This window comes from Lindgomyces ingoldianus (assembly GCF_010093535.1).
Source record: "Lindgomyces ingoldianus strain ATCC 200398 unplaced genomic scaffold BDR25scaffold_32, whole genome shotgun sequence".
NCBI classification, from domain to species: Eukaryota; Fungi; Ascomycota; class Dothideomycetes; order Pleosporales; family Lindgomycetaceae; genus Lindgomyces; species Lindgomyces ingoldianus.
Window position 1 is genome coordinate 77,127 of NW_022985193.1, and position 18,134 is coordinate 95,260.

General features: G+C 45.6%; 3 protein-coding genes across 3 annotated transcripts; 2 read left to right on the plus strand and 1 right to left on the minus strand.

Annotated features, from left to right (window-relative positions):
- Positions 1 to 4,656: 4,656 nt before the first annotated feature.
- Positions 4,657 to 6,123, plus strand: BDR25DRAFT_317352 (uncharacterized protein; the record flags this gene model as incomplete). Its single annotated transcript, XM_033691670.1, has 4 exons — positions 4,657 to 4,695; positions 4,732 to 5,004; positions 5,272 to 5,610; positions 5,656 to 6,123. 4 exons carry the CDS (start codon positions 4,657 to 4,659, stop codon positions 6,121 to 6,123), a joined length of 1,119 nt encoding a protein of 372 aa, XP_033543512.1.
- Positions 6,124 to 7,788: 1,665 nt separating this feature from the next.
- Positions 7,789 to 9,916, plus strand: BDR25DRAFT_345285 (glycine hydroxymethyltransferase). The gene is made up of 4 exons (XM_033694036.1): positions 7,789 to 8,000; positions 8,053 to 8,103; positions 8,152 to 8,516; positions 8,569 to 9,916. The coding sequence occupies exons 1-4, from the start codon at positions 7,965 to 7,967 to the stop codon at positions 9,530 to 9,532; spliced, it is 1,416 nt and encodes a 471-aa protein (XP_033543513.1). The 5' UTR covers positions 7,789 to 7,964; the 3' UTR covers positions 9,533 to 9,916.
- A 63-nt stretch (positions 9,917 to 9,979) lies between these two features.
- Positions 9,980 to 12,833, minus strand: BDR25DRAFT_293006 (Sec34-domain-containing protein). The gene is made up of 3 exons (XM_033688689.1): positions 12,662 to 12,833; positions 10,969 to 12,603; positions 9,980 to 10,891 (listed from the first exon to the last, which is right to left on the minus strand). Exons 1-3 carry the CDS (start codon positions 12,761 to 12,763, stop codon positions 10,022 to 10,024), a joined length of 2,607 nt encoding a protein of 868 aa, XP_033543514.1. The 5' UTR covers positions 12,764 to 12,833; the 3' UTR covers positions 9,980 to 10,021.
- Between the last annotated feature and the right edge of the window lie 5,301 nt (positions 12,834 to 18,134).

The window sequence follows — 18,134 nt, forward strand, 5'->3', positions numbered from 1 at the left end:
CAAGTGTCAGTCCGTGCAACTCACTTCTTGACTCCTCAGGCCACCAGACTAGGGATCCCTCTTAGAGTTAGATCTCCAGGTTCTTTCTCTATATGTATTTACCCTCTCACCACTTTATACTATCTTTCATACACCACTCGCTCTACTACTCTCTCAACCACATCACACTGTCATTCCTACCCCACTCTCTCACATTCCACTCGACTGGCGCTTTGAGGTCTAGATACAACCTCACATCGAGCTAACGGCGGCAGATATCCACATTTACGCTCTTCTAGGATCTACACCATTATTTCCGCTTCATGCTCGAACTTCTTCATCGTGGGATTCCATCCTAACTTATTCCTTCCCTAGGACCTGAATCCTCGAATGGGAGCAAACTCACTGGCTGCCCGCTCACTACAATATCTTTCCGGTGCTTTATCATCGCCAGGCCGCTATCATCTCAGCAGGTGCGCTAGTTTATCAGGCCGCGTTCTTTTGGACGTTAGTCTCTACTCCTCTCCCCTCTCCCCTTCGGCATCTGGAAAATCTACCCTTCTTACTCCCACCTGCCAATGCTTCTTTTGCCCAACTTATCTGAACATTCACTTACAATGTCCCAAAGTACCCCTCCGTCAAGAGCTCCCGATTTCCGCACTCATAGTCCAACAGCATCCAGAAAGCATCGCAGACGCCCTCCTTCACAGCACGTCCGCGGGGTTGCACTCTCTCCCTCATAGCACAGGCTACCTTTAAAGAAGTTTGTAGTCTTGTTGTTCGGAAACGTTACTGAGCAGAGAGTGCGAGAAGAGAATAGTAGTGACGATTCAATACCGAGTTCTACCATCCCTAACATATCACGATTCTCACCAATCACAGGACACGTATAGAATGTTAGGCCACCTTGCTCAGAGGAACCGTAAGTTGGGAAAGGAGAATGCGGCACCGGCGCGTAGGAATCCACCACGACTCGCGGGAAAGAAACCAGCTGTTAAGGGAAAGAAGACTCCCAGCGATAAGAAGCCCAGAAAGCGCTCTGCTCCGCAACAAAGTCAGAGAAGAGGCCGCGCAGAGAAAGTCCAGAAGACTCGGAACAAGGACGTGTCCACAAATATGCGTGATGGGAAACAAAAGGAGGCAAGTGTGAATAGAGAAGTCAGAGGTGCTGAAAAGGGAACTGTTGAAGACCCCGTTGATTTGACTCTCTCCGACTCTGATAATGACCTGCCCTTTATCCACGGTCACCGTACTCGTACACGGACGGCATCTATTCCTGAACTCAAAACTGAAGAACTGGTTCGTTCTCCGCCCCCACTTGCTTCAAATTTAGCACCATCGTGGGATTTCGCTGCCGGTGGGCCAAGCACTGGTGTCCAGGAGAAGCAAAAAACAGGTCCTGAGATCGAGCTCAATCAATGCCAGTCCAAACTCGACAATCAAACCATCAGAGTTACGGCCCTCCAAGCAGAGATTGGGCGTCTCAAAAGAATGCACGATAATGACATTCTCAAGTTACGTCAGGAGAAGACCACAGAAACGCAAAAGGTCAAGAACCTAGAGAAACAGCTTGAAAGCAAGATCATCGAAGAACGCGAGCAGATGAGTGGGATTGATCGCCTAGTTACGGAGCTCCGAGCCGTCCAGATGCAACGGGATGAGGCCAACCGAAGCCTCGACGCTGAGAAGCAGAGGAGTGAGAGGTTGGCAATGGCGGAGAGCGCTCGGGACCAGCTCCAGGAGGAGCTTAATGTTGAGCGCGAGAAGACTTCGGGTCTAGAAGTTCGTCGCTGGAACGACAAGGAGATTTCAGAGCTTCAGAACCAGATCTCATGTCTGCAAGATGAGAACACAGCCATCAGGCTTGGACTCGAGGAAGAGCAAGCTGCACACTCCGCCACCGCAGAGAATCTCAAGAGAACAATCAACCAGCTCAAAGAGGAAAATGAAAGCTCCTCTGCCAATAACGGCGAGTCCAAATCTCTCCAGTCTGTCCAAGCCGACCTTACCAAGGAACTTGAAAGCTTAAAGTCCGAACATGCTGTCACGAAAAATCCCAACCCAAGTACACCCGCCCGCCTAGACTCGCCAGTTCTGTCACGGGCCTCCTCCGAGGACCAGACTCGTACAGACAATGTCCGCAAGACATACCTGAAAGTCAAGAAACGGTATGATAATATCTTCTCCGTCGCTAAGGATCTCTCAATAAGCACTCGAGGGTTGAATTTCAGCAACTTCGGCGAATTTGGAACGTATCTGAGGCAGTTGAAAACCGCTATTGATGAAGAAGAGGCGGACTCCGATGATCGGATCAGGGCGGGAAGTCAAGTGGGCGATCAGCCACCGTAAGGGAGTGGCGGATATCTGTGGCAGACTTCATAGGGAATGTAGTCTAGACCAAATAGCCGGGGACTGGGTGGGTCGGCTGAGGGGTCGGAGATGAAGTAATTCCAAGCAGCGTGGAACTACGGGTGGAGTGGGGAGTCCCGCGCTGGGAATTTCGTTGGGGTTAGGTAGTGAATTTGGGACGGTTCTCTCATGCCTCAAGCCTTCCCGCGAGAAGACGGTAAGGCGCGCCTATGATACCCAGGTCTTTCCAATGATGTTTACCGGCGTGTTTCACGAAATATGCTCACCACCCCCTTTCTTTGAGTACGCTTCCTGGCAGACAATCTTCCCCGATCTCCGAGTTCCCCGATCCCGCATCCTCCCAGGCCAGTCCAGGAGAGATGCGCATGGGACCGCACTGACATGTTTTCTGGACACGCTCTTCTTTCAGGCAGCACCACGCCAGTTGACCCCGAGTGGTTTCACTATCGACCCCTGGCCTGCTCGTTTTAATCCGCCAGGGCAATCCCACATTCAGTTCTATAGCTGGACTTCAATCGCTATAACGGATTTTAATGAAGCCAGCAGTGAGGCAGAGACGGGGCCAGTAAGGAGTTCATTTACCGCGCGGATCCTCAGTCAGCGAGTATTGCGGTGACTTCTGGTGGCTACACAGTTCCAAAAGTGGCGAGAGCATGATAGTGTTGGTAAGTCTTACTAGTCATGTTTCATGGAGACCCTCCTACTTTTTTCCCCCCATGATGGGGAATGGTCATGTGGATTGAGTTGGAGGAATTTGATGCCATTCTTACAGCAGGTCAATATTTTGGTTCCGCCTGGTGGGTTCTCTCTGGAAAGACTTCCACAAAGCTTTTAGAGGCTCTGGTTGAAGAGTGTAAGATCGCAGTGAGGAGTCGAGGCGTAAGGAGGGTCGGGGTTAAAATACCACATCTCGCAACATGACCTACTAACACTTCCGGTGTGAAGCCTCGCACTCTGCTTAATTATCAGCGTATCGGTGGTCACCATTACTACCGTTCCCCGGAACCCAGAGGACATGATAGTGGTCCTTCGTTCTTTTTGACGTCTCTCCACAGACACTTGCTGACACTGCTCGACCCTGCGTATAAGCCCCATTTTCGCACCAGTTTCTTCCATGCACCATTCCTATAGACAATTTAGATATGGAGCCAGACTTCTCCACATCACCTAGATTTCACGAGATTTTGACACTCCTATCAAAGTGTGAAACAAAAACAGTCAAGTCTTCAAGTCCCCAAAAAGAGGGCTGATATACCTAACCCCCCTCTCTGTGAATCAAGCTCAACCAGTGACACCACCCTATCTATAGCAGCCATCTGTTTGCCGTAATCACACGATAGTCGAATGCGTCGTCACCATAGTCGGATGCGTCGTCACCATAGTCGTATGTATCTCACCATAGTCTATGTTGCCAAGACTCACCCACTTATTTCGCATATATATAGACTCCTACAAAAGACTCCTCTAGCAATCAATTCAATCCAGTTCCTCATGCCTCTAGTGCTTCACATAGCTTCACACCATCTAGCACGTAGAGGCCGTTACTAAGAGTCGAAGAGACACCTTACGTGATTCACCACTGCTTTCGCCCTTCGGCTAGGATATATGAAGACCTTGGTCCCCGTTGATCTGGGCATTTTCTTTACTCCCCAACTTCCACCTTGGGAAAGAAGATTAAAAAGAGCAATAGTGCTGCCTCTCCCCTTAGGAATAAAATTACAGCACCAAGGGCCAACGGCTTCCTTCTCTGCCTCTAGGACTAACATAAGCGATTTTCGTATCATGATCGACTGCACCAGAATAAATATGCCAGCCAGGCAGGTTATGGTTCCCTCCCTAGGACTAATTTTTTATTGCAAGCCTATTATGTGGGTGACAATAAGAGAATGAAAAAACTCCAGCATCGCCTTGAATGTGTGTTTGACCAGCCCTTCACTTAGACTAATACTACGGCGATTTAGGCCCATAAGATGCAGGAATTAAAACTACACCACCTCGCCTCATGACTGCAGATTGCCAGAAGAAACTGGCAAAGCAAGGGGGGAATCTCGCGTCTCCTTATTCGCTCTAAAACATCACGAGAAATACGATCACGACTATCGTTTCCTGGAATAAAACTGCAACCCAAGTGCGGCGTAGAGCACCCGCCAAAAGCTCACAATCCGTGCCTGTATCGCTGGGGGTATTTAAAACGGAGAGGACGCCTTTGAGGGTTCTGCTTGGTAATCGGTAGGTTGAATTAGAGGGAAGTTAAGAGTGTCGAATGGACACTGTATGTGGATTTATTGTGCACGGAGGGATTTCAAGATGGATGGGAGTGTGATGATATCACCATCTCTGGAAGAGGTATCTATCGTCAGGAAAAGCTGACATACATTCTAGGTCAAATCGGAGAGATCTCAAATTACTGGATCAAATGTGCAGAGGAAGGCGTTAGGGGGAGAGCAGGGGAGAAGATTAACTGAGGAGAGGCGAAGAAATGTTGTCGGTATTCGAGATGAGGTGAATGATGACAACCTGGCGAGAATAAGGCGTGTTAGGATGAACGCGAGAATGTTCGCGAGAATTTTCGCGAGAAAACTGAGTGGTTTTACTACAATTAGCTCGGATTTCCGGAGATTCCGTGACATGAACTATCATCTTCATTTCTTCCAGGTTAGAGTACATCAGTGCGAACCCGAGAAATGCATAGGCTACTCCAGACATCCTCTAGGTAGATTCTCTTTATTAGATAGATATTAAACCCCGTCTGAGGTCTAGAGAGAATGTGCGAAGCCAAAAACAGTCCGTAAGGCTTAACCGACAACATTGTGGGTAAAAGAGCGTACGTTGTTCAAGGTAATTGACTCTAAACCGCTACTTTTCTTATTTAAACCCAAACTCATACTTGAAGGCATGTCAGCAGCTAGAGGAAAATAAAAGGCAAAAGCTACGGGAGACGAGATCGAAGACGTACTAGGTGGGCTTCATGTCGGAGAAGAGTCTTCACCTGCTAGTAAACTTCCCGAAGAAGCAGATGTTGTGGGTCTGGCGGAAATCATCGACGGTAGAGAAGCTCCTGGTGGAGACGGCGACGCCCGTGAACCTGAGGCTATGGTGGGAGGAGATAGTGGGGGCGAAGCGGAAGGTGCTGATTTAGGAGGACCTAGCCGACCAACAGCAACGACGATAGAGAGGAATAGAGGTAGACGTACTTTCCTCGGAATTGATATCGGCTCGAAACGCAAGACCACGGGACCTCCCAATTACAGCAATACCACTGTAAACAAGGTCTAGAGGTGGGGTGTCGGTCATCCGGTCGCAAAGTCAAGGAACGAGAAGGTTGAGAAGAAGCCAGCCGAAGCGTTATTCAAGAAGTCACTTAAGAAGCCAAAAGCTACTCTGAAGCCAAAGCCTGCCCTCAGGGCAAGCGCTGCAAAGGGAAAGGCAGCAGAAGTCGACCCAGAAAATGAATCCGATAGTGATGAAGATGTCGATACTGAGGGCATGACCGTTGGTGATTTTAGAGAAATGGCCAGCGAAATCCTCGATTTAGTCCGTGTCACCACTAACCGCAGAACCGGTCGCAATCCTAGCAGCCGGGGCAAGGTTGAAAAGGCTATCAAGGCAATTCGAGGCGAAGTCGAACGTTTTCAAAGCAGAGGAGCTGGTATCAAGAGGAAGGTAGCCGATCCCAAGAAAGGGACAGAATCGATACCGAAGAAGGCGAAGGTTACAGCAAGGACAAGGGAAAAGGGAAAGCTAAGAGCTAGGGCGAGGCTGCTGAGGTTGTAGTCATTTCGTTGGACATCTCGGGTGATGATGGAGAAGGTCGTGCGGCTGCTGAGAAGGACCAGTTTCCATCTACTTAGATGGGCCAGGCGAGGTGCCGAAGTCGTTTGACATAGATTGCTCACCCGGCAACTGCCAGAATATCGCAACACTCGGCAGGTTATTCCACTATAGATTAGTTTCGATTCTACACTGTCTTGTAAATAGTTTGCTTAGACAGATAGACTGACATATACATATTGAACTCACTCAATTCTTTGCTTCGTACGGTGTGATATCAATTTACTGTGGACAACTTCAAAGTTCCTAGTTCGCTTCATTGCTAGCAACGTGGTTGACGATCGTGGAGCGGGGTTGTCTCAACTCCTAACAATTGTCCTAATTGTTAGAGATCCTTCGATGTCAGTGTACATACTGTTTCCTTCATTTCCTGCGTCATCCCTCTTCTCATCCTAACTTTACCGACTAATGTGGCTACGTATATACTTCTCAACAATGCTTACATAGAAGGAGATGGATGTGTCAGGTCGGAAGACCTCCAGGGCTGGCCCTACAAACGAGGAACACCGCTGCCCTGTCCGAACTGATGACATGATGCAGCAGTGTCGCGAGTCATTCAAGAACCTCGCGGCCATTGCCTCTGATTCTGAGCGAGAAGCGATATATGATCGAGAAGCTCTTGCAGAAGCAATCTAAGATCTTGCAAATACCTAATAAGCCCAAGAGGGAGTCCAGAATGCCTAGTAGATACACTGAAGATGAGAGTCTAGAAGTCTTACCGAAGTTTGCAGATTCTGAGGAGGCGTTCATGTCCAGAGTGCTTGAAGAACTCGCAGCTCAGAAAATCGAAGGAGAAGAAAGACAAAGGAGATCACGGGGAAACTCAATGCCGATCTCCAGAAATAATTCCCCCTTGTTTGTTAGAAGCATAGACTGACGATTGTAGGATGGTGATAGTGCAATGCGGAAGGGTGGTGATATAGATTCCGATCTAGTAAGTAAATGCCGTGCTTCTTTAGCTCTAACGGCTGGAATAGGTAGAAGGATGAGCAATACGAGGACAAGGACAGTGAAGACGACTTTTCCGAAGAAGAAAAGGGTTAGGAGCCGCCAGGGAGCCGCGTTCGGCAATCTATCAAACTGGAAAGATGAACTGCTGTTAGGTTTCTTTTATGGTAGACTGATGGAATGATCTGATATTAGCTGAAGATAGTAATGGATTGCATGAAGAATATAATGGACTGGATAAGAAGAATAGTAAGCCATTTTCAATACAGGATGTTACCACATTATGTGGAGCGTGACGAGGGCAAAGTCTACCTGTAAATCTCCTGCTTGAAGAAAGGAGAGAGCATTAGAAGGGTGCGAATATCTGTCCCTAAATACCCTGTCATGTTCTATGTTAGGTGACAGGAAAAAGGCTTTTGTGAAAAGGTGAAGTTGTAGGCGTGACGTTCGGCTTACAGACCGTGCACTGTGTCCTGTAGAGGAAGGTGGAAGTAATGAGAAGATAAGCGTGTCTCTCTCACATCAATTTGCACCCCGAGTAACGAAGGATGCGACACATGAACTGATGAATAATGAAGTCCGGCGGTGAGTTGGTTCTGAGAGAGCCCGAGCCCGACCCCCGAAGTAGTCCGATGACGGCCAGAACAACGGCTGACCATTCCGCTTACGGTTAGTGCGGGACTGAAAGGTGCGGGACGAAAAAAGTATCTAAGACCACGCGCCGATAGTTCTTCCAGTCCAACTTTTGCCGCTATAAATCATCTTCCCACCCACTACTCTCTTCTTTCTCAGTTCCATCCTTCATAGAAGACTAGAATCTGGCTAATTGACTCAACATGTCTTCCTACGCCCTCCCCAAGTCTCACCAGGACGTCAGTTCCCCGCAGCACAAAGAAAAAAGCCCTAGATATTGACTCATTATAGCTTATGGAGAAGTCTTTGGTGGAGACTGACCCTGAAGTTGCTCAGATCATGGTAAGTTTCCTTAAACTCCCCAGCCTTCACCGTCTTATTGTTCTTTAGGAGAGAGAAGTCCAGCGCCAACGCGAATCCATCCTCCTCATTGCTTCCGAAAATGTCACCTCCCGCGCTGTCTTCGACGCGCTTGGTTCGCCCATGTCGAACAAGTACTCAGAAGGATATCCCGGTGCCCGATACTACGGCGGAAACGAGAACATTGACGCTGTGGAGTTGTTGTGTCAGAAGCGAGCACTCCAGACCTTCGGACTTGACCCTGAGAAGTGGGGCGTCAATGTACAGTGCTTGAGCGGTAGCCCAGCGAATCTCCAGACATACCAGGCCATTATGAGGCCACATGAGAGGTTAATGGGCTTGGATCTGCCGCATGGTGGACATTTAAGCCACGGGTATCAGACACCACAGAAGAAGTCAGCTTACCGAGTGTGCAACAGCAAGGCCGTAGAAAGCTAAAAAGTGCAGGATCTCAGCCGTCTCTACCTACTTTGAGACCTTTCCTTACCGAGTCAGCCTCGACACCGGGCTCATCGATTATGACCAACTCGAGCAAAATGCCCTCATGTACCGCCCGAAAGTCCTCGTCGCCGGAACCTCCGCCTACTGTCGCGAGATCGACTACGCCCGCATGCGCGAGATCGCGGACAAGGTCGGCTGCTATCTGATGATGGACATGGCGCACATTTCCGGCCTCATCGCCGCCGGCGTGAACAAGTCTCCCTTCCCATATTGCGACCTCGTAACCACGACAACTCACAAATCACTGCGTGGACCCCGTGGCGCCATGATCTTCTTTCGCAAAGGAGTACGCAAGACCGACCCTAAAACCGGAAAAGAGACGCTCTACGACCTCGAAGGCCCTATCAATTTCTCCGTCTTCCCTGGCCACCAGGGCGGGCCCCACAACCACACCATCACCGCGCTCGCCGTTGCTCTCAAGCAGGCTCAGACGTCGGACTTCAAAGCATATCAAGAGCAAGTCATCAAGAACGCAAAGACCCTTGAAGTCGTCTTCAAACAATTGGGCTACAAGCTCGTAACCGACGGCACAGACAACCACATGGTCCTCATGGACCTGAAGCCCCTCGCTCTCGACGGCGCACGTGTCGAAGCTGTGCTTGAACAAGTTAATATCGCTTGCAACAAGAACACGACTCCCGGCGACAAGTCCGCGTTGACACCTATGGGCATTCGGATCGGCGCGCCAGCCATGACATCTCGTGGTCTGGGCGAGGAAGATTTCAAGAAGATCGCCGGATATATCGACACGTGCATCAAACTGTGCAAGAAGATCCAGGGCGAGCTGCCAAAGGAAGCGAACAAGCTGAAAGACTTCAAAGCCAAGGTCGCATCGGGCGGAGTCGACGAGATTAATAGCTTGAAGAAGGAGATTGCGGCTTGGGCTAGCACCTTCCCTCTGCCGGTCTAAAATCCTTCCCCTCCATGTTTTGTCTTTGGCTTCTAGTTCGTACTTTTTTGTTCAGTGTGGCTGGGGTTCAACACGGCTCGTGTATTCACGGCGTTCGGGTTTAAGAATTCTACGGAGAGGCTGGGGTGGCGTCGTTCAACAAAGGCCTGTCTGGCTGGCTGGCTGGCATATTCAACATTTTGGGGAGTTGATTTAAGCTAAAGAAAACTAGACTGATACTCCTGGTCGCATTCATCATGCTTAGAAACTGGGCGTTGTGGGTGGGGCACCTGTTATGTGTATGATCAACTCTGAAATTTTATCATCGTCAATATGAGATAGTCGATTTGCTGCTTAACCAGCGAGCGATCAAATGGCCCACTCATCTATTTATACCAGTTTTGGACGTGTCTTTTGATAACACATACCTTAGCATTTCGTTTGATATTTTGACCTCCCCCACCTATTATCATCAAACCCTCTCCAGTCGCACTGCATTCCCTTTCCCCATCACATCTTAATCCTAATTCCCGTCGTCCCCGTCCTTGTTGTCCCACTCCTCCCGCTCACACCCCCCACACTATCCGCATCACTCTCATCACCCATCTCCATATCAGGCTCCTCCATAATCCCAAGCCCTAGCCTCCCCACGTTGAAAACCCCTGCACACCACTCCGAGAAAATATCCGGATCCCAAACGTCATCTTCCCTCCCCTTCCCCTTTGCACTCCTACCCGTCCCATTCACTGCCATCGACGGCGTGTATACCGTATCGAACCAATCCTGGTACGCCGACACAATAGCCTCCATCACTGCTGCAACGAGCATTTCCCGCGTGCGTGGGTCGTCTATGTATTCTTCGAGTTTGGCTCGGAGGAAGGGTGTTTCTGTTTCCACCGCCTTCCTAACCTTGCCTATCCGTGCCGCGGGTTCTCCAGGCGCCATTTTCGGCCCGCCCTTGATGTCTTTGTCTGGGGGTGTAGAGATTGCGGCTACCATCCTGCTAACAAACTGCGTAGTGAAATCCGTAATAGCACCGCGCAGCCGCGCATCCACTTCCGCCTTGGCATCGAGCATGTTCTCGACGACTTTGGGTATGAGAAGACCGACAAGGTTGCGGGGGTTGAAGAGCCCACCCCGGCTGCGCAGTTCCCAGAATGTGTTTGTGATGCTGGTGAAATCGTACTGGAGGTCGGTTTCCGGTGTGACGAATTCGATGTCGAATGCGACAATTTGTTGTTTGAGGAGGAGGAGGTGTGAGATTAGAAAGAGGGAGGCGTCTGTTGGGGACGCGGATTTGGAGAGCTGGGTTGAGGCAGTTATGAGGGAGGTCGTGGTGCTGTGGACGATTCGGTGGGCGAGGTCGTCGAAGACTGAAGACTGGAGAAGAGTTAATATTTTGTAAATGGAAGGGGAGTATGTGTGGTGTGCGCGTGTGTGTGGAAGAAGCTACTCACGTGTACGAGCCGGTAGATCTTACTGAGAAGCCAGATCGCCTTACGTAGAGTTGGATACCAGTCTTTGAACGCAGCCTCGGTGTTGAAATTCCAACGCGAGTCGGGATCATCTTCTTCGACTACCATGGGTGTTTTTGGCATTACTGGCGTCTGTGGTACGGTTGCATTGGAGGTCTTCTTCCCCGATAGTGCTGGTTGGCTAGACTTGGAAGCAGATGATGGCTGTTTCTTATTCTTGGCTGGGTAGTCTAGGTCTTCTGGCTTCGGCTTATAGCGCTCAATGTTGTCGTGGAGGATAGCCAAGGAGAGAAACACGAGACGGGTCTGGGCATCCTCGAGGGCCGGGTGAACGAGAACGGTGAAGTCGAGTTTATTTGTTTCGATCGGAGATGCGTCCTCTTCCTCCTCTTCCATGTACCGAGTTTGGATCAAGGTACATAACTCGCATAGTTTGAGGATCTGAGTCTCGTGAATGGTCCTTGGCCGCAGATGATCGTAAAGGGGTTCACACATAGATTCTAGGAAATCATACAGGCCTCCCTCGCCCTCGAACCACTCGCCCCAGAGATCGTACTCGTCAAAACATATGCCACGAATATAGCTAATACTACTTCGAGCAAAGGCAACAAGATCCTTAGCAGAGCTCGGCGCCTGTGCAATCTCTCCTATCTTTTTGGTAACTATGGGCAAGATAAGGCGACCGCGGGTAGCGGAGTAGCTCTGATACAGCTCGTTCATCAAGCTCTGATACTCGGCTTCGGCGCCGGGCTCTGCGTTTGCCGGCAGCACCGCACGTTTTTGTATCTCGAGGCCGATTCGCTTGAGCTCTGGGGCACCGACGCGAAACTTAGCGTACAGGAGCGCAGACATAGTAGTGTCGTTCAACTGACGATCCGATATTCGCTTGGAGACATCGGCAGCTATTTCTCGCAGGGCGTTCGTGAAGTGGACTCGGATGAGGGTGAGAGCGCGGGTGAGGAGGAGCCGGTATCGTGAACGATATGTACTTGACTCGCGGTGGTTTGGGTGCGCCTGCATATACTCTAGACAGCCGTCCAGATTCGATAGCATCTCCGTAAATTGCTCCCCTCGGACGTGGTTGCCAGCCCCGGGCGCATTGAGTCTCTTGGTGATGGGTTCTAGATAGAGGTAGTAACGGAGATTCTCCTCTATGTCGTCTGCAAGCTTCGTGATGCACTTCTGGTCTTCAATTAAGCCCTCGCACTGTATCTGAAACGCGGTGGTCTGCGTCTCAACTGCCTTGAAGGACTCGGAGAGAGAGGAGAGGATGTCGAGGGTTTCGGAAGTGTCTGATATTATGGTATCGAGGTGTGTTCGCGTCAGGTGGAGCTGGTCCAGTTCGTGCATGTATTCCGCATGGCTGGCTTCGAGCAGCTCATCGCGGATGCCGCTATACCACTCGGCAAATTGCAGCTCGTTGCTGATACTCTCCTGTGACTTCTTCCTCCCCAGGCCCCTCTCCTTCTTTATATGCGCCCTCACGACATCGTAAAAGTCGCTGTAGGACTTCGCCCGTCTAGCCACGGTGGCCTGCGGGGGGGCATTGTCATTCTCCGCGATCTCTTCTATAGTCTCGACGGTGCCTTCTACGCGCTCGACGTCAGCCTGGCTCTCCTGCAGGACACACGATCAATAAATGCGGACATGCCCATGGAGCGGACGAGTGGCTTACGTTGGGCTGCTTGAGCAGAGACTCGCGGCGACGGTGTTTGGGCTTCTCGACGGGCTTGTGGGCCCGCGGGACGAAGGCATTGTACCACGAGTCTTCGTACATGCCAGCGGGATTGGAGAGGGGAGATGTGATGATATTGCTCGGTATGCTATTGCTATTGCTCGGACTTTTTGCAAAGCCCAAAAGTCAACTCTACTCGCTTGTGCGTTGCTGGAAATGGGTGTGGGGTCTTATCTAATCAATCCGACGCGCTAGGCATATTGACCTTGTGGCGGAGCTCTGATTAGGCTTAGCGTGATAGCTTGTGGTTAAAGCATCTTCTAAAAACTTCTAAGCTAATAGAAAGCAAGCACAAACTTCTAGAAACTCTAGAGCTAATTAGAGGCTGCTAAGAGCTAATCTACTTAAAGTATCTAAAGAAATTTAGTTTAACATACCCCACAGGCGAGTTACTCACACACCTGAGTTGCTTACTTTTGCTAATACCTGTAAGGACGGAGCTCTGTACCACTACGCCAATACAACCAAAAAGGTGCGAATAATCAACCAACAGTTAATTATTGCGTACAGAATAGTATATATACCCGTCGCACGTAAGCACCATCTCGGCCTTACACGTAAGCGCCATCCTGGCCTTACAATACCATACTAAACTACCCTTCCTACACTAATGTAACAGCACAGGCAAGACAATGGGTCCGAATGCGGTGGGAATCCACTCAGAGGCATATGGGAGTGCGTGGGGACTTAGAACCTAGGAATTTCTATTAACACCTATAGGCCTTGTATAAAGGATACTAGAAAACTACTGTTACAACCCACGATTGGGCCGTAAGCTATCAACCTCCAATGCCCCACTGTTTGAACGAACAAGGATGGAGTCTCTCTGTTTTCCCGCCCGACAAGTCACGTGACCTGACGGACAAGGAATAGACAGAACTATTAGACTGATGCACAGTTGAATGCATTATCTAATAAGCAGGAGATGTTTGCATGCTATGCGCGCTGTTAGAACAGCAACCTAACAAGCGCGCACTGTAACGGCGCAGGCAAGACAATGGGTCCGAATGCGGTATGAATCCACTCAGAGGCATATGGGAGTGCGTGGGGACTCAGAGACCTGGGAATACCAATGACACCTATAGGCCTTGTACGTAGGATATCAGAAAACTACCGAGCTAGCTACGGGGCGAGGTGCGACTAAATACATGAGGGAATAGGGGTAACAGCAGGGGGCAGGGCAGAGTCGGGGCCAGGTCGAGTCAGGGTCGAGCCAGGGTCGGAGCTGATACGGGGACCCTTCGGATGGGTTCCGGGCGACCCGAGATGGAACGAGAATCGTTACACGCACAACGCGTAAAGCGCGCAAACTTATGTATATAGTTTAAGATCCTAACTACCTTTAAAAGTTATAATTAAAGTTTAGTTTATTATTATATAGACTAAGTAGCATTACTACTTTTTAATAAAAAGTAATACTAATAGTATATTTTACACTATATATACCTCTTATCTTATTCCTACCCTAGAACTGTTTAACCTAAGCACCTTATACTGCTGTTAAAGAGTAAACTATAGTTAGCTGCACCTCTTAGCTCTAGCAACTACGCCCTAACAGACTGTACACCTGTCTACGCCTAAGTTCTCTCTCTCTCTAAACACCTAACTTTCTTTTTGTAACAATTCTCATGAATCGTTCCATCTCGGGTCGCCCGGAACCTATCCGAAGGGTCCCCGTATCGGCTCCAACCCTGGCTCGACTCTGGCTCGACCCTGACTCGACCTGGCCCCGACTCTGCCCTGCCCCTGCTGTACCCCTATTCCTCCATGTATTTAGTCGCACCTCGCCCCTGTAGCTAGCTTGGTAGTTTTCTGATATCCTTTGTACAAGACCTATAGGTGTTAATGGAAATTCCCAGGTTCTAAGTCCCCACGCACTCCCATATGCCTCTGAGTGGATTCCCACCGCATTCGGACCCATTGTCTTGCTTGTGCCGTTACACTTTTAGGCTTTAAGTCCTTTAGACACCATTTCTTTAAAGTAAAGATTATAATATTAATTACTACTTTTTAATAAAGTATAAATTTTTATAATACTTTAACTAACTTAAAAATAACTAGCGCCTTTTTTACTAGCACAAGCTAAGTTCTAACTCTAAATAAAAAAGAAATAAATTAATAGCTAAATAATATAAAAGATAAATTAGGTAAACTAAAGCAAATGCTAGCATAATTAATAAATTAATAGCTAATAATAAATTCTTAGATCTAAGCCTTTTAACTTAAAGTATTAAATCTTAGAAATATAGCCTAAAAAAAACTAAGGGTAGACTTTAAGAAAACTCTAAAACTAGCACTTCTTAAGCCTTTTACTAGAAGTGTAAAGGACCTTACACCTTTTTTTATATAATGCTACCTTTATATGTAGTATAATAAAGGTGCTTTTTAAACTAATTAAAAAAAATTTCTTAGATAAAACTTTACTTAAAAAGCTTTTTTACTATTTAGTTTTAACCTTACATAAATAGCTAAATAAATTTTAAGTCTAATAAAAAACTCTTTTAATAGACATAAAAAAATCTTTAGTAGTATTAACTTTTTAAAAAAGCCTTAACGTACCTAACAGGTTAGCCGGCCACACAGGTTAGCCGGCTACTTTTGCTAAGCCTCTACTAAACTCTACCTATCTACATAATGCCTTAACAACAACACTAAATTAAATCTTCTAAAGAACGTTAGATACAGCTTACTCTTTAGGCTTTTAAATAAGACTTAAAACTCTTCTTATAACGCGCTGCAGCTATCTATAATGTCTTTTACACAACACTAAGTAATTAACGCGCTAGACAGCCTTTACAAGTAAAATGCTAGCCTAAATTAAAGAATCTAACTAAGCTTAAAAAAAAGGTAGTTGTTAAGTACATACTTAAGCTTATTACACATAGATTTCCCTTTAGGCTTGCAGCTGTAGCTAATATAGCTAATTCCTTGCCTACAGAGCGTAATCTAGGCTAGGTTAGCTTAAACTAGCCTAGTATGTAGGTTAAGCACTGCTTTAAGTTTATAATAAAGTTTAATTATAACGTACCTAACAGGTTGGCCGGCCACACAGGTTGGCCAGCCACTTTTGCCAAGCCCCTACTAAAACTACTCTATTCTCTCGCAAAACAGCCTACTTTAGCCCTATATAAAGTAATACAACATAAGATATTATTTAGAGTCTACTTCTACTACTTACTTACATGTACGTAAGTTATGCCTAGTTTAATTACACTACTTATATTACCTTTAACTTAGCTTACCTTCTTTAGCGCGCACTTGTGTCTTTAGCTTCTTCTTATTACTATGCGCTTTAAACTCTTTTAGAGTAGTTAGATAAGCTTTATTCTTAACTATTAAGGTTTTTTTTGCCTAAATTTACTTTCTTTTATGTAATTTATATTGCATAGCAGCTTTATTTACTGCTTAAAGCTCTGTAATTTTATAGCCTACTTTATTATATTAATGCCCTAGATAACTATTATCTACTTTTTATTACTTTACTATATTGCCTTTAGCTGTTTTTATTTCTTTAAAGCTGTAATAACTACTCTAGTTAATATCTAGCTTATTATAAAGCCTAACTTATTAAAGTTATACTTATTTTTATTCTAGATACTGTACTTAGCTTTTATGTTAGCTACTAGGTAAAACTAGCCCTAGATAACCTTTAGATTCTTATAAAGCGCTCTTTTATAATTATACTTATAATTAAACTTTATTATAAACTTAGAGCAGTGCTTAACCTACATACTAGTCTAGTTTAAGCTAACCTAGCCTAGATTATGCTCTGTAGGCAAGGAATTAGCTATATTAGCTACAGCTGCAAGCCTAAGAGGAAATCTGTGTGTAATAAGCTTAAGTATATACTTAACAACTACTTTTTTTTTAAGCTTAGTTAGATTCTTTAATTTAGGCTAGCATTCTACTTGTAAAGGCTGTCTAGCGCGTTAATTGCTTAGTGTTGTGTAAGAGACATTATAGATAGCTGTAGTGTGTTATAAGGAGAGTTTTAAGTTTTATTTAAAAGCCTAAAGAGCAAGCTGTATCTAACGTTCTTTAAAAGATTTAATCTAGTGTTGTTGTTAAGGCATTATGTAGATAAGTAGAGTTTAGTAGAGGCTTGGCAAAAGTGGCCGGCCAACCTGTGTGGCCGGCCAACCTGTTAGGTACGTTAAGTATAATTATAAAAAAGTGCTTTATAAAGATCTAGAAGTTATCTAAGGCTAGTTTTGCCTAGTAGCTAATATAAAAGCTAAGTATAGTATTTAAAATAAAGACAGGTATAACTTTAACAAGTTAGGCTTTATAATAAGCTAGATATTAACTAGAGTAGTTATTATAGCTTTAAAGAGATAAAAATAGCTAAAGGTAATATAGTAAAGTAATAAAGAGTAGATAATAGTTATCTAGAGCATTAATATAACAAGGTAGGCTATAAGATTATAGAGCTTTAAGCAGTAAATAAGGCTACTACATAATATAAATTACATAAAAGAAAGTAAATTTAGGCAAAAAAAACTTTAATAGTTAAGAATAAAGCTTATCTAACTACTTTAAAGGAGTTTAAAGTGCGTAGTAATAAGAAAAAGCTAAAGACACAGGTGCGCGCTAAAGAAGGTAAGCTAAGTTAAAGGTAATATAGACAGTGTAATTAGACTAGGCATAACTTACATATATATAAGTAAGTAGTAAAAGTAGACTTTAAATAATATCTTATGTTATATTACTTTATATAGGGCTAAAGTAGCCTGTTTTGTAAGAGAATAGAGTGGTTTTAGTAGAGGCTTAGCAAAAGTGGCTGGCTAACCCGTGTGGCCAGCTAACCTGTTAGGTACGTTAACTACTATTTATAAACTAGTAAATTAAAAAGAAATAGTAGTTAATAAAATAAACTTTTTATAATAAAAAAAAGAATAATTTAACACTACATAGCTTACTTCTGCAAACAACTAGCTATCTGCAGATAGATAGACTAAAAAGCTATAAGTAGAATATTCTATAATAGACTAAATAACATAGTTAAAAATAAATTTATACATAATAAAAAACTAAAGACTTTAAAAAAATTTATTAAGTAAGTTATATTTAAGTATTACTTAATATTTTTTACTAAAGAGTAAGATACTTAGAGATTTTTATTTAAAAGTGTTTTTTATTTATAGCTCTAGCTTAACTATTTCTAATTATATATAGCTATTCCTAAATTTAATTAATAAGGCGTCTACTAAAAAAGACTTTAAAGAGGTTTTTCTTTACTTAGTATAGTATGTCTTATTAGTCTACTTAGTTAGAGTTAATAGTAGTAAATGTGCATCTGCTGTCTATTAGCGCTACTTCTTTTCTTTTATTAAAAGTAAATTTTATAGTAAGGCTTTTACAAATTCCTTATTTTACTACTACTAGAACTTTAGTGTTATAAAAGATTTCTTTA

What these genes read in the sequence shown, in the direction of transcription:
- BDR25DRAFT_345285 (XM_033694036.1), top strand. Translation starts at nt 7,965, where the DNA reads ATGTCTTCCTACGCCCTCCCCAAGTCTCACCAGGAC. An exon ending in CTGAAGTTGCTCAGATCATG is followed by an intron (nt 8,104 to 8,151) that starts GTAAGTTTCCTT and finishes ATTGTTCTTTAG; the next exon opens with GAGAGAGAAGTCCAGCGCCA. An exon ending in TATCAGACACCACAGAAGAA is followed by an intron (nt 8,517 to 8,568) that starts GTCAGCTTACCG and finishes TAAAAAGTGCAG; the next exon opens with GATCTCAGCCGTCTCTACCT.
- BDR25DRAFT_293006 (XM_033688689.1), bottom strand. Translation starts at nt 12,763, where the DNA reads ATGTACGAAGACTCGTGGTACAATGCCTTCGTCCCGCGGGCCCACAAG. An exon ending in CTCTGCTCAAGCAGCCCAAC is followed by an intron (nt 12,604 to 12,661) that starts GTAAGCCACTCG and finishes TGTGTCCTGCAG; the next exon opens with GAGAGCCAGGCTGACGTCGA. An exon ending in AGATCTACCGGCTCGTACAC is followed by an intron (nt 10,892 to 10,968) that starts GTGAGTAGCTTC and finishes ACTCTTCTCCAG; the next exon opens with TCTTCAGTCTTCGACGACCT.